Here is a 26,615-nt window from a genome sequence, read left to right on the forward strand (position 1 = left end):
CATTTTTGTCTCCTCCAGTTTTATCATTGGAATGTGATACAAAACGAGGCAACGGTGTGCTTTAGGACCACGCAGACGCCTCTGAGCGGTCGGATAGGCTCTTTTGGAGTGTTTATCCGACTGGATAAAAAATAAAAAATAATTATGTCCCCCCCACTTCTAGAACCAAAGTTGCGCCCCTGGTCGGAGGTACACTCAGCCAAAACACATAGCAACTCAACTCCATTGAGATGTTTATTGAGTTGAGTTTCCTCAGCAATGTTTCTACTAGTCCCTGATTGGTTGCCCACCAAATCTTCTGGAGTTGGTTCAAGCCATAGACATAACGCCTAGATCACACCAACAGTGTCAGTGTAATTGCATTTTGGTACACAAGAAGTATATTCATTTCCAATGGAAAGCTAGGTTTGCCGGACAGCATTGCGCTGCAGAGTCGACCTGTATGCGTAAACGGCTTGACAGAAATGGTAGCAGAAGGTGAATGTTGAACTTTTGTTGCACACATATCCAGATGATGCTGCATACCATTTTGCGCATAAAAGTGTCGGTGTGATCGAGGCGTTAAGCTTGAAGCTGCCATAGGATGCGGAGAGGAGCGGGCGAGTTCAATCCATCAGATTCCAACCTGGCTGCCTTGATGGAGGACAACATTTAATGAGAATACTATAACCCTATAGTACACTTTTGTCTTACTTGAAAAGGAGGAATTGATATACTAGCTCGTCCACGGGATTGCTTAATGGGAACATTTCTGGGACTTTCTTTTCAATATTGCCTGGCTGAAAGCAAGCCTGCGCTGTGGACACACACAAGCTCTGACATCACGGGTTTACGCAGCGCTGGCTGAGAATCAGTGAGTTTGTGGGAGATCCTTCCTAGTCACTCAGTGGTTGGTGAATCCGGTGTCCAAGGAGACCGCTTCTCTCCCAGTCTGTCAGGCGCGTAAAAGCGGGTAAGGCGTCTCAGAGAGGAGTTACCGGGGAAAAAACGAAAAGCTGCTTTTTGCGATTTTGCTGATTTTTACAAGGGGATTATCCACGGTTCTGCTGCCTGCCTGCCTGCCTGCCTGCCTATTTGGGTCACCTGCTTAGCTCCAAGGCGCTTTTATTAGGCTCCACATTCCTGCCAGTGTTGAATTGATCTTTACCCTTCATGTCGCATTGGAATGATTTCATCTATCATGGATTTGCTTTTCTTTTACAAAGTCACTGTTGAGGCTCGGTTAGACATCCTTTAGATTCGGACACTGTAAACTACCATCGAACCCACCCATATAGCGCAAGATCAGGAGGGGAACATGGCCAAAAATGCCCCGGACGGACCATTGCGGGATGACTTGAGCAAGCTCTCCGGCGAGGAGCTCTCCAGGTTCGGCAAAGACGAGCTGATCTGGAGGCTACGAAAAACGGATAACGAGAAAATTAACTTAATGGTGGAGCACGGGAACATGATGAAAGACGTGAACAGGAGACTACAGGTCCATCTCCACGAGATCCGCAGCCTCAAAGAGATCAACCAGAAGCTACAGGATGACAACCACGAGCTCCGGGAGCTCTGCTGTTTCCTAGACGACGACCGACAGAAGGGCAAGAAGCTGTCCCGGGAGTGGCAACGCTTCGGCCGCTACACAGCCGGATCGATGTGGAAGGATTTCGGGGTGTACCATCAGAAGCTGAAGGATCTGGAAGCCAACCAGGACTCTGTAATGCGGGAGAACCTGGAACTGAAGGAGATAATTCTGATGCTGGATGAGGAGAGGAACGGAGCCGGGTCACGGAGCTCCATAGATTCCCAGTCCAGCCTGACCAACCTGAACGGGGTCACGGGAACCGTTAGGGACGTCGGGGACGGGAGCAGTACCTCCAGCACCGGCAGCGCCGGTAGTCCTGACCACCACCACAACCACATACACAAGCCGAACGAGGGGAAAATTGCATCACTGCGGAGGTCTATGGACGACCTGTCGCTGGCGTCACACATCCACCTGCGCATCCCTAATGGACTGAATGGTGAGTCCATAGAATAATTACTGTCCTATGAATTCTAGGATATCTGTGGGTGATTCTCTCTACAGAGTGCCACAAGATCCCCAATGTGTGCAGTGCTCCTTATTATTGAAGATGGTGAGGATCTTCATTTTATAGGCCACATCTTTAGTTTGTTATAGGCCTACCATGTATAAATGGTTGAGGATGATATATTTGTTGAATTTATAGCCCACATATGAGATATGAGACATGTGCCATTCAGAATCTGCCCTAGCTGGGTGTGTGAGTAGAGAAAGTGAATGAGTTTAATAGGCCTATAGCCAAGAACACAAGTTACTTGGAGGTGTGAATTGAAGCCCTATCCAAAAACTATACATTAGGGCTACTTTTGACCAGAGCCTTGTAGCGCACTATATAGGGATTAGGGAATATAATTTTACCACCCCACTTTTCATACTGATGCCCTTCACTCACACCTGTCTGATGTCAGTGTTCCAGTGACATCATGATAATAGCAGTCCTATCAGGAAGGAGTCAGGCCAGTTTGGGACACGCCCAGGCCATGACCTTCTGGCCTGTGATTGGTCCACACAGAGACATGGAGAGTCAGATAATGATTTATCTCCACAAAACCTGAAAAGTCTTTAAAACAATGTCCCTCCCCACCTTTGATTGCGCTCAGCATTTCAATCTAATCTCGGCAGGCACCAAGAACCAAATCTTGCACTGTATCCTCTGTCACAGTGCAACCTAATGTCAAATGAACCTAATGTAAAATGTGTAAGATGTTTATTTGTCTGTTCATTGTCAGCTAGTATGCTATACATAAACATCTCCTTGGAAAGTTAGCTAGGCCTGCCTGTCATGCCATGTTACATAGTAATAACACTGGGCTGACTGGGTCCAGAGGAATTTCACAGTGCTGTTAGTGATGAGTGGTAGATAAGGGAGGAAGAGGGATGTAAAAGTATGTGGATGTGGGTAATTCCAATTCCATCCTCACCCATTCCAATTCCATCCTCACCCATTCCAAGTCCATCCTCACCCATTCCAATTCCATCCTCACCCATTCCAATTCCATCCTCACCCATTCCAATTCCATCCTCACCCATTCCAATTCCATCCTCACCCATTCCAATTCCATCCTCACCCATTCCAATTCCATCCTCACCCATTCCAATTCCATCCTCACCCATTCCAATTCCATCCTCACCCATTTCCACACACCCTGACCACCAAGGTACTTCAAAGAAAATGTTTGACAGGATTTGATGGAAGGCAGTCATGATTAGTAGAGAGAGATCATGAAATTTGTACGATTGAGGTTCCTATATCATTTTACTCATTAGCAGAAGTTAAAGATGCATTCCGGGATCTTAAGCACTTACAAATGCGTAACATATTGTATTAATTGGAATTCGTAACATATCATACGAATTGCACCCCCAAAAAATATAGACTTCACAGAGTTCAAGTAACTGACACATCTCAACATCAACTGTTCAGAGGAGACTGTGTGAATCAGGCCTTCATGGTTGAATTGCTGCAAAGAAAGCACTATTAAAGGACACCAATAATAAGAAGAGACTTGCTTGGGCCAAGAAACTTGAGCAATGGATATTAGACTGGTGGAAATTTGTCCTTTGGTCTGGAGTCCAAATTGGAGATTTTTGGTTCCAACCGCTGTGGCTTTGTGAGACGCGGTGTGGGTGAACAGATGATATCTGCATGTGTATTTCCCACCGTAAAGCATGGAGGAGGAGGTGTTATGGTGTGGGGGTGCTTTGCTGGTGACACTGTCTGTGATTTATTTAGAATTCAATGCACACTTAACCAGCATGGCTACCACAGCATTCTGCAGTGATACGCCATCCCATCTGGTGTGGGATTAGTGGGACTATCATTTGATTTCAACAGGACAATGACCCAACACACCTGCAGGCTGTGTAAGGGCTATTTTACCAAGAAGGAGAGTGATGGAGTGCTGCATCAGATGACCTGGCCTCCACAATCCCCTGACCTCAACCCAATTGAGATGGTTTGGGATGAGTCGGACCGCAGAGTGAAGGAAAAGCAGCCAACAAGTGCTCAGCATATGTGGGAACTCCTTCAAGACAAGACTGTTGGAAAAGCATTCCAGGTGAAGCTGGTTGAGAGAATGGCAAGAGTGTGCAAAGCTGTCATCAAGGCTGTTATAGTGTGGACACTATATACATAATTACATTGCATATGTATTGTACTTACCTGCAGTATAGTATGATTACTATTCATGTGTGCATGGTTATTATTGGCATTGACATTGGCATTGACCTTTCCCCTTTGATGATGTCATCACCCAGAGTCGGATCTGTACAAGGCGACTCTACCACATGTTGAGTGGGCTGTATCGTTTTGCTGTATTTGTACCGTTTGTACCTGGATGTACACCTTTTATTTATTAGGTTGAAAGTAAAGGAAAGTAATATTGAAATGAGTGTGGGCATTCCTTGTCAAGTTACTACATCTTTTTGGCGACGAGGATAAAACTTGATCAACATGTACAGGGCAATGTGCTAGCTAGCTAAGAAACAGTGGAGGTAGTCAGTTAGCTAGCTAGCTCAATGAGCGACGGAGATCAGCCACCGCTGGAGGGAACGCCGACGGAGACAATCAGCAGAAAGTGAAAATTGCTAATGAGGATCAAGGACAAGTTGGCGTTATAATGGCAATGTTTGGGACTATCACTGAGTTTGTGGAAGAGAACGAGGATGGAATATGTGAAAGTTTGGGACACTTTTTCTTGGCAAATGGAATTACAGAGGAGGCTAACCAGCGCTCTATTCTCTTGAGTGTGTGTGGGGCTAAAACCTACAAGCTAATGAGGAATTTGGCTACACCACGGAGACCGGGAGAAATTCATTTTGTGGATCTAGTTGCTCTCGTTCAGACACCACAATCCAAAGCCTTCAGTGATTGTCCAGAGGTTCAAGTTTAACTGCCATTTTCGGAAAACAGGTCAGTCTGTTGCTAACTTTGTTGCTGAATTACGTGAACTCTCTGAATATTGTGAGTTTGGGGCTATGTTAGAGGACATGCCCAATGACAGATTAGTCTGTGGCATTAATGAGGACAGCATACAGCGCCGTTTGCTGGGGGAAGCCACACTGACTTTCAAGAGAGCATTGGAGCAAAAAATATTCAAAAGTCCAACAGTGGAAGTTGTGCAGTACATCAGGTGACAAAAGAGGCGGCAGGAAAAAGGGGAAAAGCAGTGGAATGTTTCAGATGTGGAGGAACACATTATGCAAACAACTAAGTTCAAGGATACTGTCTGTCACAATTGCAACAAAAAGGTTCATTTAGCTAAAGATTGCAGGGGTCCTAGGAGCAAGCCAGAGGGTGGGAGGACTGGGCAGGGCAAGTTCACAGCAACGAAGCCGCAGTCAGCAGCGCATCACCTAACGAGCACAGAGGAGGAGGAAAAGCATTGTTCCTACAACAAGTTTAATGTGAGTAAGCCGCGTCCGATGTCACAGGAAGGCCAGAAAGATCATCAAGGACATCATCCAGAAGGCGAGGTCAGTACAGGTGCATCAAAGCTGGGACCAAGAGAATGAAAAACAGCTTCTATCTCAAGGCCATCAGACTGTTAAATAGCCATCACTAGCACATTAGAGGCTGCTGCTGCCTATTGAAATCACTGGCCACTTTAAGAAATGGAACACTAGTCACTTTAATAATGTTTACATATCTTGCATTACTCATCTCATATGTAAACTCAGCAAAAAAAGAAACGTCCTCTCACTGTCAACTGCATTTATTTTCAGCAAACTTAACATGTGTAAATATTTGTATGAACATAACAAGATTAAACAACTGAGACATAAACTGAACAAGTTCCACAGACATGTGACTAACATAAATTGAATAATGTGTCCCTGAACAAAGGGGGGGTCAAAATCAAAAGTAACAGTCAGTATCTGGTGTGGCCACCAGCTGCATTAAGTACTGCAGTGCATCTCCTCCTCATGGACTGCACCAGATTTGCCAGTTCTTGCTGTGAGATGTTACCCCACTCTTCCACCAAGGCACCTGCAAGTTCCCGGACATTTCTGTGGGGAATGGCCCTAGCCCTCACCCTCCGATCCAACAGGTCCCAGATGTGCTCAATGGGATTGAGATCCGGGCTCTTCGCTGGCCATGGCAGAACACTGACATTCCTGTCTTGCAGGAAATCACACACAGAACGAGCAGTATGGCTGGTGGCATTGTCATGTTGGAGGGTCATGTCAGGATGAGCCTGCAGGAAGGGTACCACATGAGGGAGGAGGATGTCTTCCCTGTAACGCACAGCGTTGAGATTGCTTACATTGTCAACAAGCTCAGTCCGATGATGCTGTGCCCCAGACCATGACGGATCCTCCACCTCCAAATCGATCCCACTCCAGAGTACAGGCCTCGGTGTAACGCTCATTCCTTCGATGATAAACGCGAATCCGACCATCACCCCTGGTGAGACAAAACCGTGACTCGTCAGTGAAGAGCACTTTTTGCCAGTCCTGTCTGGTCCAGCGATGGTGGGTTTGTGCCCATAGGTGACGTTGTTGCCTGTGATGTCTGGTGAGGACCTGCCTTACAACAGGCCTACAAGCCCTCAGTCCAGCCTCTCTCAGCCTATTGCGGACAGTCTGAGCACTGATGAAGGGATTGTGCGTTCCTGGTGTAAATCAGGCAGTTGTTGCCATCCTGTACCTTTCCCGCAGGTGTGATGTTCGGATGTACCGATCCTGTGCAGGTGTTGTTACACGTGGTCTGCCACTGCGAGGACGATCAGCTGTCCATCCTGTCTCCCTGTAGCGCTGTCTTAGGCGTCTCACAGTACGGACATTGCAATTTATTGCCCTGGCCACATCTGCAGTCCTCATGCCTCCTTGCAGCATGCCTAAGGCACGTTCACGCAGATGAGCAGGGACCCTGGGCATCTTTCTTTTGGTGTTTTTCAGAGTCAGTAGAAAGGCTGAAAGTAGACTGAGAATAGACTGACACTACGGTCATCATATGTTTACATTGAGGAAGCAAAGGAAGACACACACACACACATTGCATCCCAGGCGGTGTGTGAGCTCTATGGAGAGAAGTGTGTCAGGAGTGTGTGTGTGTGCGCTGCACGGCGCGAGGGGATGTTTGCTCTCCGGTTTGTAGGGAAACCATTAAACACATAGTTTCACTTGGTGTGAAATGCCAGCACAGCACTTCTCTTGTTCTGTGGGTTACCAGATACACACTGCTGTCTCTCTGTTTCAGTCTGGAGGGCCCTACACGCTAGAGAGAGATAGGCAGGAGACACCCACTTCGAACACATGCATGCTAGCTAAGTAGTGAGAGGGTACCAGGAAACACTAATACCAGCAGTATATCATACATATTTGAAGAAGGTAGTTTCATAATGAAACAGGTAGTTACACTGAAGCTACACTTCATAGTGTATCCATATGGACTTTGTTGATTGTTTTTGTCCATTTACTTTTGTGGTTAAGGGGTCACGTAATGGTGTTACTGAGAGGAGTCACAGATGGTGTCACTGACTTATCGCCGTCATGTTGACAGTGTTGATGGTGACAGTGTTGACGGTAACACTCCTTGTCCTGGACAGATGGCGTCTCTAATTACCTCAACTCTGTGCTGCATGGCAGACCTAATGAGGATTATTTAACTAAGTTTGCGTCCCAAGTGGCACCCTATTCCCTTTATAGTGCACTACTTTTGACCAGGATCCATAAGGCACTGATCAAAAGTAATGCACTACATAGAGAATAGGGTGCCATTTGGAATGCACTCTAACGCCCTCCTCACAGCGACCAGCAGGGCAAGGGCGACACGGTGCTAAGTCGCCTCAGTAAGTCACCTTGTTCAAATCAAAACAGAACCCACTGACTGAGCTCTGCAAACTGTCCATATGCTGACATCTTAAGTAGGACCCAGGCAGGCCTCATAGCAGTCAAACTGTTCAACTTTTAGACAAGCCCTGTTTAACTTCATAGAAATCTAGCTCTTTGTTGAAGAGTTGAAATGACCCAGTCTGCTATTGGATCCTTCCTATAAACCAGCTAAAGTCTTTATCTTATCTTAGATATGCACTTAACATTATCCGCTCCCCTTCCACTCCCTCGTCCTAAACTACCTCTATCCTATCTGTCCAATACTCCTACTCCCTCAAACCCCCCTTTTCACCTGATGATAAACTCATATGCTACTCTTACAGTGAGGACATTTGGCTGGACAATACATCACATCAATACAGCTACAGTACAGACAATACTGAGACAGTATGCCCTTATTTGTGGCTCTTTTGTCCATGCGGTTAAAGCCAATCAATGTGTCTGCGTCCCAAATGGCACCCTATTCCCTACATAGTGCACTACTTTTGACCAGAGCCCAATGTGTCCCAAACGGCAACCTGTTCCCATAGGAAATAGGGTTCCATTTGGGACGCATGCAATGTGTGAAATGGCTGGTGGTTGCTGTGACAAAGCAATTGTTAGTGTGGGCATACAGCCCTGCATGGGGCCTTTGTTATTGAATACTTTGATGGACAAATTGTATTGATCGTAGTGCCACTGTTGTGGGAATAATAGCGTGGCCTAGTTTTGACACAAGCTGCTCAGCTCCTGGCTGGCTGTTATATTCTGATTGGTTCATTGTCACAGAGTCCAAACCTATTTGGTATGGTTCAAAACTGGCTTATCCTACCTGTCAAACATGTATAGACAGTAATGAACATTTAATGTTAAACTAAGCTATTTACCTGGTTATTATTGCATTATTACATGGTTAGATGGTAATTAACCATGTCATAACTTGTAATAACCTAATTGTTTTCTTTCTCTGCTGGTCAGGAGTCAGTCAGGACATCTCACTCATATACTGTTGACCGTCTATCCCCACCAAGGCTGATGCTTCACCTCCAGCATTCAATTCAATTTCAATTTCAATTTAAGGGGCTTTATTGGCAAGGGAAACATATGTTTACATTGCCAAAGCAAGTGAAATAGATAATAAACAAAAGTGAAATAAACAATACAAAAATTAACAGTAAACATTACACTCACAAAAGTTCCAAAAGAATAAAGACATTTCAAGTGTCATATTATGTATATATACAGTGTTGTAATGATGTGCAAATAGTTAAAGTACAAATGGGAAAATAAATAAACATAAATATAGTTTGTATTTACAATGGTGTTTGTTCTTCACTGGTTGTACTTTTCTTGTGGCAATAGGTCACAAATCTTGCTGCTGTGATTGCACACTGTGGTATTTCACACAATAGATATGGGAGTTTATCAAAATTGGATTTGTTTTCGAATTCTTTGTGGGTCTGTGTAATCTGAGGGAAATACAGTGCCAGTCAAAAGTTTGGACACACCTACCAAGAGTGTGCAAAGCTGTCATCAAGGCAAAAGGTGGCTATTTGAAGAATCTCAAATATAAAATATGTTTTGATTTGTTTAACACTTGTTTGGTTTCTACATGATTCCATATGTGTTATTTCATAGTTTTGATGTCTTCACTATTATTCTACAATGTAGAAAATAGTAAAAAGAAAGAAAAACCCCAGAATGAGTAGGTGTGTCCAAACTTTTGACTGGTATTTTATGTGTATCTAATATGGTCAGACATTTGGCAGGAAGTTAGGAAGTGCATCTCAGTTTCCACCTCATTTTGTGGGCAGTGTGCACATAGCCTGTTTTCTCTTGAGCGCCAGGTCTGCCTTCGGCTGCCTTTCTCAATAGCAAGGCTATGCTCACTGAATCTGTACATAGTCAAAGATTTCCTTAATTTTGGGTCAGGTATTCTGCCACTGTGTACTCTCTGTTTAGGGCCAAATAGCATTCTAGTTTGCACAGTTTTTTTGTAAATGATTTCCAATGTGTCAAGTAATTATCTTTTTGTTTTCTCATGATTTGGTTGGGTCTAATTGTGTTGCTGTCATGGGGCTCTGTGCGGTCGGTTTGTGTTTGTGAACAGAGCCCCAGGACCAGCTTGCTTAGGGGGCTCTTCTCCAGGTTCATTTCTCTGTAGGTGATGGCTTTGTTATGGAAGGTTTGGGAATCGCTTCCTTTTAGGAGGTTGTAGAATTTAATGTCTCTTTTCTGGATTTGGCTAATTAGCGGGTATCGGCCTAATTCTGCTCTGCGTGCATAATTTAGTGTTTTACGTTGTACACAGAGGATATTTTTGCAGAATTCTGCATGCAGAGTCTCAATTTGGTGTTTGTCCCATTTAGTTCATTCTTGGTTGGTGAGCGGACCCAGACCTCACTACCATAAAGGGCAATGGGTTCTATAACTAATTCAAGTATTTTTAGCCAGATCCTAATTGGTATGTCGAATTTTATGTTCCTTTTGATGGCATAGAAGGCCCTTCTTGCCTTGTCTCTCAGATTGTTCACAGCTTTGTGGAAGTTACCTGTGGCGCTGATGTTTAGGCCGAGGTATGTATAGTTTTTTGTGTGCTCTAGGGCAACGGTGTCTAGATGGAATTTGTATTCGTGATTCTGGCAACTGGACCTTTTTTGGAACACCATTATTTTTGTCTTACTGAGATTTACTGTCAGGGCCCAGGTATGACAGAATCTGTGCAGAAGATCTAGGTGCTGCTGTAGGCCCTACTTGGTTGGGGACAGAAGCACCAGGTCATCAGCAAACAGTAGACATTTGACTTCAGATTCTAGTAGGGTGAGGCCGGGTGCTGCAGACTGTTCTAGTGCCCTCGCCAATGCGTTGATATATATGCTGCAGAGGTCCTGGTGGGAGAGCCTGTGGCTGTCAATCGAAGTTATAGCCTGTTTATTGGTTCCCTGTGCTCTCTGCCCTATTAAATCAGCCGCTCAGGCTGAGGGGAAGGAGGTGTTATTGTGTCGCTGTCAGTTTTACCTGCTGCTTTTATTTACTAGACTGGGAGGGCTGTTTCAGTTGCAGTTTTAGCCTCTCTTATTTGCGTGTGTGTGTGTGTGTGTGTGTGTGTGTGTGTGTGTGTGTGTGTGTGTGTGTGTGTGCGTAGGGAAATGTAAGATGAGAGAGCCCACTTGTTGAGATTAGTCCTGACTGTAAATTCCCAAGATTAATTCCAGTGCTGCCTCAGAGGAAAATGCCAGGGCAGCGGACGCTTTCTCACAGCTGTGTGTGTATGATATACACCATTATCATCTTAAAAGTGGCAGCCGTCCTTCTTACAGTTGTCTCACTGTATCTGTGATATACTCTACATCCCACTTATCTTGCACACCGTTGGTGTGTGTGTGCCTGTGTGTGAATTCACCTTATAGGTGGTGGGCCGACGCCAAAAACAGTGAAGCTGATCGATCTAGGTCGAGGGAGGAGTTAATTTTTTTGTATTTGACAATGAAATATTCTTATGTTTACTGTAAAATTTGTTGCACCTTTAATTCATGCACATTTTCTCAGAAAAGTATATTTTAACACTGTCTGCTCAGGCAAATTTGGAAACTGCTAATCTTGGAACCAATCAGAACTCCTGTAGATACTCCTCGTGATGAAGGCAGCCAATGGCCTGCTTCTAACATGTAAAAACAGCCTCTGATCTGCTGTCAGTGTGTTAAGAAGAACTAATGTTAGCTCCCAAAGACTGAAATAAGATACACTATATATACAAAAGTATGTGGACACCCCTTTGCTGACAGGTGTATAAAATCGAGCACACAGCCATGCAATTTCCATTGACAAACATTGGCAGTAGAATGGCCTTACTGAAGATCTCAGTGACTTTCAACGTGGCACCGTCATAGGATGCCACCTTTCCAACAAGTCAGTTCGACAAATTTCTGCCATGCTAGAGCTGCCCCAGTCAACTGTAAGTGCTGTTATTGTGAAGTGGAAACATCTAGGAGCAACAACGGCTCAGCCACGAAGTGGTAGGCCACACAAGCTCAGAGAACGGGACTGTCAAGTGCTAAAGCGGGTAGTGCGTAAAAATCGTGTGTCCTCGGTTGCAATGTCAGCACAAGAACTGTTCGTCGGGAGCTTCATGAAATGGTTTCCATGGCCGAGCAGCCGCACACAAGCCTAAGATCACCATTCGCAATGCCAAGCGTCGGCTGGAATGGTGTAAAGCTCGCCGCCATTGGACTCTGGAGCAGTGGAAACGCGTTCTCTGGAGTGATGAATCACGCTTCACCATCTGGCAGTCCGATGAACTAATCTGGGTTTCGCAGATGCCAGGAGAACGCTATCTGCCCCAATGCAAAGTGCCAACTGTAAAGTTTGGTGGAGGAGGAATAATGGTCTGGGGGTGTTTTTCATGGTTTGGGCTAGGCCCCTTAGTTCCAGTGAAGGGAAATCTTAACGCTACAGCATACAATGACATTCTAGACTATTCTGTGTTTCCAACTTTGTGTCAACAGTTTGGGGAAGGCCCTTTCCTGTTTCAGCATGACAATGCCCCCGTGCACAAAGCGAGGTCCATACAGAAATAGTTTGTTGAGATCGGTGTGGAAGAACTTGACTGGCCTGCACAGAGCCCTGACCACAACCCCTTCAAACACCTTTGGGATGATTGGAACGCCGACTGTGAGCCAGGCCTAATCGCCCAACATCAGTGCCCAACCTCACTAATGCTCTTGTGGCTGAATGGAAGCAAGTCCCAGCAGCAATGTTCCAACATCTAGTGGAAAGCCTTCCCAGAAGATTGGAGGCTGTTATAGCAGCAAAGAGGGGACCAACTCCATATTAATGTGGTACATTGCTGTTACAGTTGACTAGCCTAGCCAGCCAGCTAATACTGTAAACGTCATTGTGCCTGCTCATGAAGCTAGTGTTTCATTAGCTATCTCTCTGTCAATGAATTCAATTTTGAATCATGTTTTGGCATGGTTGTCTCATTTCAATTAACTAGCTGCAGGCTTAAAGAAACATTTGATCATATAATTTGCATAGAACACCCCAAAAAAGCATGTAGATAAAAATATGTGTGTCATGTATGCTAGAATGGAGGTTTAAAAATGACAGCTGCATTTGCATATTAGCCAATACATATTGTCACGGTTTCGGCCGAGGCTGCTCCTCCTCCTTGTTCGGGCAGGTTTCGGCGGTCGTCGTCCCCGGAGTACTAGCTGCCACCGATCTATGTTTCATGTTTGTTTGGTTTTGTCTTGATGTTGTACACCTGTGTCTAGTTAGTCCTCGTTAGTGTCCTATTTAGTTCTCGTTGTGTGTGTTGGGTGTTGTGTGTGATTGCTCCTCTGTTTGGTGTTCTGAGCTACGTATCTTCCCTCCGTTGTTTGGAGAGGTTTTCGCACATGTTAGTGCGCCTTTATTTCGCCTCCGGGCTTATGGTTCTCGTGTACTACGTGTATAACTCACTAAAGTCTTTTGGACTAAGCTTCTGCGTCCTGCGCTTGATTCCTGCACCACACCCACCTTCAGCACCCCTTGACACATATGGCATAGTCTACACATATAGTATTCCTTGCAATACAATCTTCTTTAAAAACAGTTGTACAATATGCTCTGCAATAAGATTTCTAAACCAGATGAGTTCTCAAATAGCAGCTTCCCAATATTATGGTGGGTGTGCATAATGTTGGATGCATTGTAATATAAGGTATGGAGAATGATAAAGAGCCTGTAGGATTATAGAAAAAGCAGTTGGGAAATGAATGTTTGGGTTTCAAATACTAAATATTCAGTGAATGTGAGTATGTATATTTAGGTGGTTTAAATGATTCATTTTTATAAAATGTAACTCTGGTCCAGTGTCTATACAGATCCACACTTTTCAGTGTTAAATTAACACACTGCTTAGTGTAAAGCCTTATTTTCATATTTCCCAGAGTGCCTTGCCTTTCTGGTGAATTGTAGAGTCACCACTCATGACTGTATTTGTTAGTGACAGTCTTTTTTTTATTGTCCTGTGACCTTCACCAAGTGAGATCCAAAGCAAATATGTTATCATTAAAATCGAATTATTCAACACAATCTAATAGGGCCTTATTTTGAGGGCCTAGGTTTACCTAATACAGTGGCCTAAAATACATGGTTTTCAGGCCTGCAAGTCACATTATGCTGGCTTACAAAGTGATGTGTAATTCCTATTGGAATCCAGCCAGAGTGGGGATATCCATCATTTTGAATTTTTATTCACCTGCAACCTGCATTCAGAATGACTGTCTGGCTGGGAAGTCTAAGACATGAGACTACCTAAACTATCTAAATTGGAACAACCATTTCAGTAACGGGTGCAATAAGTAACACATTTAATTAGTTTAGAAAAATCAATGTTTTTTATATTTCAGTAGTATAAGATGAATTAATCAATCAATGTACATGCAAAAACATAGATATTGAAACAATCAATAAAAAAAAATCTACCTGAAATAGAGCATGCAGGGAAATATGATAATGATGGGCGTGATTTTGGTTGAACACCAACACTGGGGTTATTTTACACCAATGAATGTTAATTTAACTCTTACAGAGTTAATTTAACACCTGAATCAACATTAGAATTGTTACACTGAAAAATCAACACTAGGTAACACTGGACAATTTGCTGTGTGAGTGTGAGACATGTTTTCCATAATGTATGTTTCATGCAAATACATGTGAACAAATAACAAATAACAAATCAAATCAAATAGTATTTGTCACGTGCCGAATACAACAGTAGACCTTACCGTGAAATGCTTACTTACAAGGCCTTAACCAACAATGTAGTTCAAGAAATAGTGTTAAGAAAATATTTACTAAATAAATTAAAGTAAAAAATACAATAAAAAAGTAACACAATAAAATAACAATAACGAGCCTATATACAGGGGGTACCGGTACTGAGTCAATATGCGGGGGTACAGGTTAGTTGAGGTAGGTAGGGGTAAAGTGACTATGCATAGATAACAAACAGTGAGTAGCAGCAGTGTAAAAACAAAGGGGGTGGGGGGTCAATTTAAATAGTCCGGGTGGCCATTTGATTAACACCATCACAAATAGTGTTTCACCATTTATTGAGTATAGAAACAAATAGCAAAGGTGTCTCAGGCAGTATTTGAAGTATCTAAATATAGTGCCATGGAGGGTACAATCTTACAATGTTGCAGTCCAGAAATCAGAGCTTTACCATCTATGCCAAAAGCCTGGGCCTCTGATGGAGACTGTAGAACTGTCATCAACGAATGCTTCAGTATTCCCCCTTCTCTCTAGGAGCATTTGTGTGCCCAGGCCCCATAGGCGTATCGAAAGGATCCCAACCTGGTCACCAATGTAGCTGACCGATGTAGAGCGAGATAAATGCCTTAGCAGAATGCAATCTAGAGCTTGTGTGGTCCAGAGATGAGAACTCACCAACTATTGCAAAAGCCTGGGCTCCTGACGGGGACAATAGAATTTTCACCACTGCATGTTACAATAGTACATTAATATTTTTGCTAACTGTTAAACTGATTCTACATTGAATTTAGTCTTCAACATGCTCAAACAAGCATGTGTATCTGTAGTTGGTGTTCTTCAACTCTAAAATGCATTAGACTGTTTAAGACAAAACCCACAAAGAAAAGACAACAGGCAAATGCATATGTGGTCTCAATGTCTAAATAGTGACGGCAGGGCTAGTTCAAACTGCAGTAGGATGCTTCTCCTCACAGGTGAGTGAATCAATAGTTACCGGAGTTGTAACTCCAGTTCTATGAGTGGAGCGGAGCCCCATAGGGGAGCTCTGCTCCTATTGGTTTACCCCGCTGCCTAGGCAGCGAACAGCCTGAGACAAATTTATGCACACACCTGCAGCCAATAGGAGTACAGGTGTCCCTATAAGAGGGGACGCTTCCCCTCAATCAGCCTCCCGAGAAATTATCTTTAGTGAGACTGGAGGGTCGGCAGGGCCTTAAGTCCTATGGGGCTCCGCTCCACTCATAGAACTGGAGTTACAACTCTGGTAACTATCGTTCTATATCGTGGAGCTCCGCCCCATAGGGGAGCTCTGCTCCTATTAGTTTAAGGTGGAGCGCAACGCTCCAAAATGTACTCCCCGCCGAGCCCAACACTTCCCACCTAAATGAAAAGGTTGGGCCTAGCAATGGCTGCGACCAAGTCCCACAGTACTGTGACACACTGTGTCACAATATACTGTGTCCTCGGTACAAATCCGCCCCACCTAGTCCAATGGCATTGCCAATGTCTAGTGGGCGGATAACCAGAATATGAGTCATACTAATCTGAACCAGCAGATAGATGACGTCACAATTCCGTCAATATTTTATGACGGGTCTAATAGTAATGTAACAAAGTTACAAAAACTATTTCCCTCATCATTCCGCCCCAACCCAGTAACACTGGTGGGCAGATAAATAACATTCCCTCTACTGTACTGAACATGTCAGTCAGGAGTCATGTCGTATATGTCTCCCTCTAACAGGAGCGGACCTGAAAGAGACCTACCTCTTTTAGTCCTGTATTCCTTTCTCCTAGCTCAAGTCCTCCCATCAGCCACGCTGAGTACAGACAGAGCCAAAGAATTAGAAGACATATCCAAGAGATAGAAACGGATAAATGGAGACGGTGATGACCACAACGCCGCTGCACAGATATCCTCTACCCCTGTTCCTCTGAAAAGGGCAGTAGAAGCCGCTACTCCACGAATAGAGTGGGCTCTTATACCCTGAGGCAATTGTCGCCCCGCTGCCTCATAAGCTGTCTCAATGCCTTCGCAAAGCCAATGAGACAGACGCTGTTTCGAAAGTGGTCTACCTAGTGCAGCCGCACCGTGACACACATACAGCTGAGGCTATGACTTAATCGCTGCTGTGCGCTCAACGTAACACGCCAAAGCACGCACTGGGCACAGGCGATGGAGCCTTTCCTCTCTCCTCTCCCCATGGGGAGGGGGAGAAAAAGCCCACAGCTCCACGGTCTGTGATCTATATGAGCTCTTAATAACCTTCGGCATAAATGCCGGGTTAGGACGTAACACCGCTCTGCTCAAATCGCCATTGTTGGCAAGGCAGTCGGGTCTCGTCGAAAGAGCACACAAATCACTGACACGCTTAGCAGTAGTCAAAGCGAGCAACAGTGCCGTCTTCACAGACAGCATCTTGAGGGGAATTTGATTCAATGGTTCGAACGGCGACTCACAGAGCGCTTCGAGTACCAGACCCAAATCCCACTGAGGAACCGTGGCTCTAGGCGTTGGCCTAAGCCGCCGTGTTCCCAAAAGGAAACGTTTCACCAGAGGGTGGCTGAAGACAGTGTCTCTGCCAAACCCCTCATGACAAGCCGAAATTGCCTCTGCAAACACCTTAATGGTGGCGGGCGATCGTTGCTTATCAAATGAGAACTGTAGGAACAAAAGAACACTCTCAACCTGACAGCACACAGGCTCCACATTTTCTGTGGCACACCACTGTGAAAACACGTTCCATTTGCTGGCATAAACCCTGGAAGTGGAACTGGCAGGTGAACCCTGTATGGTTTTGATAACCCACGGCGCTCTAGCCTGTCCCTCTCGGGAGCCAAGCCTTCAGTGGTTGGCCGATTATGGGCAACTGCGAATAGATCCACCTCGGCTCTCCCGAACCGTTCCCAAATCTGGAGAACGATGTTTGGGTGCAGACACCACTCGTCGTCCCGAGGACCCCCTCGAGACATGAGGTCTGCCCCTACGTTCAAGTAGCCTGGAATGTGTGCTGCTCTCAACGAGCGAAGGTGCTCATGAGCCCACAACCACAATTCCTCCGCCGCCCGGTGGAGTGTAGGAGACCTGACTCCTCCCTGGCGATTGATGTGCGCTACTGTGGTTCGGTTGTCTGACCAGACCAGCACATCGCGACCCCGAAGGGTAGACGCAAAGTGGGTCAGAACCAGTAGAACCGTTTCCAACTAAGAGGTTGATGTGACGACTCGAAAGAGGCCACACACCCCTTTTCGCTTGGGTCTGACATGTCCCTCCCCATCCAGTCAGAGAGGCATCTGTAAACACTGGAATGTAGGAGGACACTTTGCCTATTGGGACTCCGTGTGTGAGAACACGCGGGTCTCTCCAATTGTTCAGATCTGCACTGAGCAAGAGGGGAACCACCACCAACCGACGACGTTGACGCACTGGGTCTAGTCGTAGTTGGGCGAACCATCGCTGTATCCTGCGAATGCACAGGAGTCCCAGCGGAACCACGAAATGAGACCTAAGAGTGACATGACCGAAAGCACCGTGTGATTCGGACGAAACCGTCGTAGGGCTAGCAACATAGCAACCCTTCGAGGGTCCGAAATTCGAGCCCTCATTGTCACAGTGTCTATCTGTAACCCCAGATAAACAATCTGATGACTGGGCCAGGGTGCGCTCTTTTTCCAATTCACAGCGAACCCCAGACGCGTGAGATGAATCACTGTCTGTGTCATGTGAGTGAACACCAGCTCTGCTGACGGGGCGAGAACCAGTAGGTCATCTAGGTAGGCTAGTAGCCTTATTCCCTGATGATGCAACGGTTCCAATGCCGCCTCTACACATTTGGAAAACGTGCGAGGTGCCAGGGCGTATCCGAATGGCATCCTCGTGAACTTGTACGCTACCCCTTGAAAGGCGAACCGCAGAAACTTCCTGTGACGCGGCTGCACCGGCACATGAAAGTACGCGTCCTTTAGGTCTATGCTCGTACAAAAGTCTCCCTTCTAGACACATTCCAGTAGACGTTTTGTCGTTAGCATTCGGAAGGGCCGTTTGGCTACGCTCTCGTTAAGAATGCGTAAATCCAATATCAGCCTCATTCCCCCTGTCCTTTTCGGCACAAGGAAATAGGGCGAATATAGCCCTTTGTTCCTTTGCTCCCAGGGAACTACTGTGACAGCCTCCTTCGCCAAAAGTTCCGTAATCTCTGCAACGAGAGCGGCGACTTTTTCGGGCGTTTTCATCACCGTCTCCACCACCCCCCTGAATGGGGGAGGGGTCTGATGAAATTGGATGGTATAACCCTTCTCCAGCGTCCGGTCTAGCCAGAGGGAGACGGTATAGCTTCGCCGTCACTCCCAGCAATGCAGAGAAAGCGGAAGAGCGTGAAGCTGTGGTACACTTAGTAGGAAGGACCTGTATTCCTCGACGGCCCTCGCCGCCGCTGTTCCCCAACACTGAAGTGGTGGAACAGCCCAAGGCGGGCCTCCCAAGAAAGGGAGAGGAAACATTAGCGCGTTCTGAGAGAAACGGGGGCTCCGATACGTTGGTTAAACTCGTAACCTCGATATCCCGGCCTTCTTTGAACGCAGCACGGGTCTGAACTGCACTGACTGAGGCGTTAGCCTGAGACAGAGCACCGTCCCCGAATAGCGATTGCGTCATCATTCCATTACCTGGCTGTGACTGCAGTCTGCTATGTGAGACCTTCACTACAGCACTCCTAGAAGTCTGTAATGTGAGGTCTTTATGAGGTAAAGCAAGGCGGCGCCTTTTTACCTTTTTAACACCCGCCTCGTGTGTGTTCAACTACGCACCCTTGGTGGGCTGAGCTACATTCAGAGTGGTGAGAGAGAGAGTGAAGGAGCTTGAACGTTCTCGGATGCATCATGGAAAAGGGGCTCTCTTGTGACAAAGTTAATTGGAGCCAATTCTTTATTACACACATCGACAAAAACAGTTCCCTCCATACCCTCAACAGAAGGGTGGGGGGGAATAGTGGGCACAGTCAGACCAGCCACAGCGCCGTCTCCCATTCTCGCCCCCCTCACCATGTCATAGGCGCTGTCTCTTCTGGCCACCCCTTGGGTGCTTCCAAGAAGACGCTCTGACGACCTCTCTTGTCAACGGCACGGTCGGGACCTCTGGCTCCGCAGGAGGGGCAGGGCCCGCTTCTCTGCTGCCGGAAGTCGCTGCATGGCGCCGGGCACGACGCCTCGCTGTAGACCCCTGTCTACTTGAGGTGGTGGACAGTCTGGCCAGCTGCTTCCTCTCCTCGTCAAGCCTCATAAAACGCTCCGTCGTATCCTTGACGGCGACCCCAAACAGGCCGTCGTCAGAGATGGGGGCGTTCAGTAACGCGGCTCTGTCTGTCTCTTTCATGGCTGTCATAGACAGCCAAAGGTGTCGTTCCACCACCACCGAAGTGGCCAGGGACCTCCCCCCACACACAGCTGATGCCTGCGTTAAGTGGAGTATAGCGCCAGAAATTCTGGACGCCTCTTCCACTTCCTCCCCAGTGAGCTCAGACTTACCCGTTGTTAGGCAGGACAGAGAGGCTGCTAGGAGGGCAATATTATTAGCCGCTGCTACGGCCTGGGCTCCTAACACGAAGGACTTCTCAACCAGCTGTGCTGTGAGTCGGTCCTTCTGTGTGGGTAGAACGGCTTTCCTGGACGAGGGCCAGGGACTCAAACCCGGCACGAGATACGCAGCAAGGGCGCTCTCGAGCCTGGGGATTCCCCTTAAAAGGCCCTGCTGTCTGCCTTCCGCTCTGGTGAATGGGAGGTACGCCTTAGCCAGAGGCTCCGCCGCCCTCCTGGGCCTGGAATAAGGACCGCCCTCCATCATATCCACTTCCGGGTTGGAGGGAATGGGGGGCAGCTTAATCTGCAGGCGCTCAGCAGCCCTCTCGATGAGCCCTGGAAAGTCAGAGCGCAAAGAGGCTGTGGCGTATGATGTGGCTGCTGAATTCTCAGAGCCCGCATCATCATCGCCCAGGGATGAAAAAGACCTCGCCCTTTCCAATGGAAATGGGGTCTTAAAATCATGGGTCAGAGGGATGGATTGTTCCGCTGGAATATCCATCTCTTCCCCAATATCCCTGTCATCTCCTGAGTCAGCGCCCTCAGATGATGCTTCAGAAGCTGAGGCTAACACTGATAGCACATCCTCAAGAGGAATATCCTCCCTAAAAAATGCCCAACGCTGCTTCCTCTCTTTCAATGAAAGGAGGGCGCAGCTGGCGCATAGTGGGGGATCTATGAGGCTGTCCCTGGCGTGCTGTGACCCTAGACACACAAAATATAAGTCGTGAGGAACAGCGACATTGAGCTCTGAAAATAGCTTTTGGGGGTGGAAAATCTCCTGGTGTGCTCATTTTAGGACGACGTCGATGATCTGGAAAATCGACCGCGTTTTCTTCGTCCTGAGTCTTCGTCTTCTTATCGGCTTCTTCAGTCCAGTCGCTGAAGATAATGGGAGGCTGATTGAGGGGAAGCGTCCCCGCATAATTTTGTCTCAGGCTGTTTGCTGCCTAGGCAGCAGGGTAAACCAATAGGAGCAGAGCTCCCGTATGGGGCGGAGCTCCAATATATAGAACAGCCCATGCTTAATGAATAGCACTAGGTTGATCTGTGGGAGCAGGACACAGGAGAGCTGAATAGATCATGTGAGACAAAAGTGAGAGACAAGAATGAATAAAATAAATCATCACAGCAAAGGAATGTAGTTTGTGAGCTGGATTATGTGGCATTTGTCAGTATGAATGAAATTAGTGGGTTCTACCTTGATGACAATATTAGCTTTACACTATAGATTTTTGAAGTCTTAAGTTATTACTTAGAATAAACTGATAGCTAAAATGCTGCTTGTCCCGGAATGCTAGCTAGTGATAAAGCTATCTGCTCCTGCTAGCTAGAAACAGATCAACTTATTGTAAGTAGCTAGCTAACTAGTAAGCTAGCTACATTACTAAGGTTGCTGCGTTCTAAGTTGGGAGTCATTTAAAAGCTTGCATTGACGGTATCATGTTTCTATAACTAAATAGTTAGATTATAAATAAAATAAAAATACTTTACCTAATAGCAGACTGTCACCAGCTGTCTACTATCTTAGATACGGATAACGTGATTGGCAGACGTGATCGGCAGAGATAGTACCATGAGTAGTACACACGTTTTAATTGGTTTACAGTATAGTACTCGGCAGCATTTGCATGTCCAGCTAGAGAACATAAAAGTAAGTATTTTGAAAAAATATGCAAGAATTGACATTGCCAACAAACGGAAATGTGTTCAGAATAAATAAATATACACAATATGTAAAAAACAGCTCCTCCCTCGACAGAGATCGATCATCTCGAGAACTAAAGCCGATAGCTTGCTACGGCTCACCACCTATTATTTACAACCTACTGTACACCACCAAGGTGCTAGTCAATCAGCAAGGACACAGCTTCTATGTTTATTTAAGTATATCACTGGACTTAAAGCTTACTGTAGTTCTCATGTGAGACTGATCATGGTTCTCTCTGAAAAGGGTTCTTTCTCCCATTGTCTTGCTTTTTATGTTGCCTCCTCAACAGTATGGGAATTTCACTTAATTCACTTTTTTTGTTCTATTGATGCTATAAGGCATTTCCACACCGCTTTGAGATGATTAGACAGTCTAAATAGTTTGCTGTGCAAAGCTGTGTGCTCTGTGGTACGGCTCTGTGTGTGTTTGGTTTTGCCCTGTCTTGGGCCTTGGCTCACTCCCTGGATGATGACAGTGTTTAATCAGGTAGTGTAGAGCCAGGTTCGGGGGCTGTGTGTGGTGCTGTGTGTGTATTTCTGTGGGTGGGGCTGTATAGGGCTGTGGAGGTCTTTGTTCAGCCGTCTCTGTTGTGTTCAGCTTCTGTGTCCTGCTTCCCAGCTGCCCGCCTCCTCCTCCTCCACCACCCCCCACCCCCAAACTTTGATCAATGGGTCTCTCTTTCTTTCTTTCTTTCACTCGCTCACTCACTTAGTTACTGTCATTTATTCTCTCTCTCTCTCTCTTCTCTCTTCCCCTGTTGCACTTCTTCTCACTTCCTATCAAGCTCTCACTCCCGCTCTCTCACTCCCGCTCTCTCACCCCCTCTCTTTCTCTTTTACTTTCCCTCACTCCTCCTGTTGCACTTGTTCTCACTCTCCGTCCAAACTCTGAACCCCCTTTCTCTGCCTGTTGCAGTCAGTGCCTCTCCCCTTCTCCCCCATCCTTTCTTTGGTTCCCACAGCCTGGACGCTGCAGAATTGGAGAGAGATAGAGAGGGAGCGAGAGAGGCAGAGAGAGAGAGGGAGCGAGAGAGGCAGAGAGAGAGAGGGAGTGAGAGAGGCAGAGAGAGAGAGAGAGGGAATAAAAGGCCTGACTGAGAGGGGCTTGGATGTGACGTGTGGCTCTCCCTCTCAGGCCTGAGTGGTGACTGTCTCGCTCTGGCTGGCTGGGATGGAGAAGGAGAGGGCTTAATCCATGGCACTTCAAATCCTTTCTTGTACATAATGTATTTGACCAAGGCCTAGCTTGAACTATCAACAGTAAATACTGTAATCCTACTGTATGTTTTCTTGTGAAAGATGGCACCACATGGCACTGTTAATCCTTTAGAATAAACAATCTTTGGAATTATATTAAACATGTGGATGGATGTCTATTTATGGGCCTCACCTACAGTAGTAGTATTTATCCTAAGTCAGATTTTGTTGTCCAGCCAAATGATAATCATCATGATGTTGAATTGTGATCCTCTGTAAGAACATGGTGAATGTGGTCACACTGATTAACATGGCAGACTCTAAATAGTGTGTGTGTGTGTGTGTGTGTGTGTGTGTGTGTGTGTGTGTGTGCAGAACATACATACAGTATGTGTGGATTGCTCTAACACATATTTATTTCTGTATATGTCATTATTGGTTTTGAACAGAAATATAGATTTTTGAATGTACGTTTTTCTCCGGACTCACTTAGCCCACCTTAGCACTTAGCCCACAGCGATTAGGCTTAGTGGGAAAGTCAATACACATCCAGATGCAGCAATAAAATTAAAAGCTTTTCAAATCTGTCGCACTATCCACCCAGCCACCCTAGTGTCAAAAATGCTATAACAGCTGCGGCCCTCTTTGATGTGTGTGTGTGTGTGTGTTTGTGTGTATGCGCACACTTCAGGCCCAAGGTGTTTCTGTTATTGTTTTACGATAGTTACGGCTGATACAGGCAGCCATGGACTCTCTATGGCTCTCTGACTCTGTAGCTCTGCGGCTCAGTAGCTCTGAGGCACTGTTCATCTGTAAAGGCATGAACATTTCAAACAGGAGAACGTTCCAGAAAAAGGCGGCTAGAAATGAGAACATCCAGACCTCCCAGCCAGCCAACCTACGGACGGATGGTGCTCAATCTGCCACCCCATTTGGAGTCGTATTGGGGTTTGGGTCCTATTTCAACTTTCAGATAACGTTTCAGCCCCCTCTTCCCATGGCTAGAGAGAGAGAGGGGGAGAGAGAGAGTCGGGTTGCCCCTCGGGACAGGGCCGCCCCGTCAGTCCTATGTATGGGATCTCCTGGATTCCCCAGCAGCGGTAGAGAGAGGTCCAGGTCCCACCCCGCCAACCACTTGTTCCCTGTTTATGAGGGGTTAGGGCACACTTAGAGTGGTTAGAAAGAGCATCTCCAGACCTCAGATAAGCTATTTTCTAACATGCCATTAAACTAGATGACTATTATAGAGGATGAGGATCTGGAAACTGTTAGCTTGGCTTAGATCCTCAGCCTTTTGACTGGTATAGGAGTTAGGGTCTTCGGGCTGAATCATTATTTAAGAACCATGCACGTAACTGACATTTTCATTCAAATCTCCCATTGACATCAATGAATTATTTACACACAAAAAGTATGAGCACAGATCTCAAATTAGTATTAAGCCCTTAGAGTGTTTGTTGGTCATGTTGCTCAGTCCTGGTTGTTGGGATCCTTTAAGATCCCATGAGCTCTAGCGGAGTCATCTGTACCCAGGTCACTGCTGTGTCTGTCTATGTTGTATAATACACCATGTCACTACCTGTTTAGTCATGCGTTTTTGGGTCAGTAACATGAAACTGCGACGGAGATCAAAGCTAATCCGGCTGCCAAACATCCATGGAACGTTCTGGAACCGACGGAACAAACCAAAAGCAGATGTTGTTTTCAGAATTCTGATTCCGGAATAAATTAATCAGAACTGCTGATGTTTTGAGCTGGTTTTCCTGAATGTAGCAATGTGGGTACACAGTTCTATATCTACTGGTACAGTATGTGTGTCCTAGGTATCCATAATTGCTGCTATGTGCATGTGAAGAAGATGATGGAAAGAAACATAAAAAGAACATCATCTTTCTTTCATTATAACACACTGTTGACCAGCAGACACTCACAAGCTCAACTCTAGGTGAAGAGACACACAGTGAAGAGTAGGAGTCAACCAACCCTGTCTTATTGTAGCCATGCTTTGCCTCAGTGTTGTGTGGAGGATAACTTTTTTTGCTGAGTCTGAGGTTCTCAGAGTTCTAGCTGACTCCCTGCTGTTCAGACCTCGCCATATAAAGAACACAATAATCTATCTGTCTAATGTTTTCACTCCCTCACACACATATACAGACTGGGCCATCCCAAATGTCACTTTCTTCCCTACATAGTGCACTACTTTTGACCAGAGTCATATGGGCCCTGGTCAAAAGTAGTGCAATATAAAGGGAATAGGGTGCCATTTGGGACGTAGACACAGCCTGGCTGGTCTGGGGTTGACTGCTACAACAGCCTGTAATTGGCCTGTCCATACCCAGGCCAGACAGAGCCACTAACAACACGCTGTGGATTGCAACCTTGTGAACACTTGTAGAGGGAGAAATACAGTTCTTAGATGGTTCTAGAGTTTTCGAGAGTTTTGTAAACAATTGAAAGACACAATGTCCAGGGTTTTTATTGGGAGACTCATGCCACACTGGCTATAAGAGTTTTGGGGGCAGACGACATAGATGGGGAGTTTTTTCTACATGTCTATTTGTCAACATATATTTACTATATAAGATTATCTGAATAGTAGTTGCATTTAGTTTATTTTCAGTTTGTTAATGGAAGTGTGATAATAAGGCTGTTATTCGGCTGTCCGGTCCAATTATAGCTTCTTATTCCACAGACAAAGCGGGGTAATTTGTTTACATTGAGGAAGGCTGTGTATTTCTTGACGGAGGAGCTTGGATTTCCCGTCCCATTGAATGGATCAATGAATAGCCTTTCAGTTCTACTCCCGAGATTCTACTTCTTGTTTATGTGAACGAACTGCCTCTTGGCCTGTGCGTGCATGCGTGAGTGTGATATTGTTACTGCTAGCATGTTAGTGCTCAGCCTGCCTAGAACGATTTACAGCCCAGGGAGAGAAGAGAAAGCGCTTGTCTCAGTTGTTGTGATAATGACACTTCATGGGAAGACATTTGTGGTTGTGTATGAGCCAATGAAAGATAGGGTAAGAATGTTTACCTTCTGAAGGGAGAGTAACCTCTTTTATTTAAACTGTGCAGATGGAGAAAACAAGGTGTGTATTGACTAATGGATTGTAGAGGGCCACTCTATGGTTTCCCCTTGGCCAGTAATTGGACACACACACACACACACACACACACACACACACTGGTCTCAGCCCACAGTGTCTGCATGTGGAAGGTCTGGGTTGGACAGATGGACATGGAGTGAGAGCCAACAGGGAGGCTGGAGGCTTGGGTTGCAGCTTACTGTTTTTTTTTGCATGAGTTGGCATCTTCTAGCCCCAGACCAGACACTGTGACTGGGGAGGCAGGCTGGGTGAGACAGTGATAGATCATCAGGATCTGTATTCATAAAGAGTCTCAGAGTAGGAGTGTTGATCTAGGATCAGAGAAAGCGACTTGGCTGGGAAAATGTCATGCAAATGACAGAAAGGATCTGGAACCCC

The 26,615-nt window shown here is 45.9% G+C and overlaps 1 protein-coding gene across 2 annotated transcripts in view; it reads left to right on the top strand.

Annotated features, from left to right (window-relative positions):
* The first annotated feature begins 905 nt into the window (after positions 1-905).
* Positions 906-26,615, top strand: part of ccdc85ca (coiled-coil domain containing 85C, a) — a 70,133-nt gene continuing 44,423 nt past the window's right edge. For both annotated transcript variants that reach the window (XM_084182329.1, XM_084182330.1), the window contains exon 1: positions 906-2,009. In XM_084182329.1, the coding sequence (XP_084038455.1) occupies positions 1,298-2,009 (712 nt within the window). In that variant the 5' untranslated portion in view covers positions 906-1,297. The remainder of the gene's footprint in view (positions 2,010-26,615) is intronic.

The sequence above is a fragment of the Coregonus lavaretus genome, assembly GCF_964263955.1.
Source record: "Coregonus lavaretus genome assembly, chromosome: 18".
NCBI classification, from domain to species: domain Eukaryota; kingdom Metazoa; phylum Chordata; class Actinopteri; order Salmoniformes; family Salmonidae; genus Coregonus; species Coregonus lavaretus.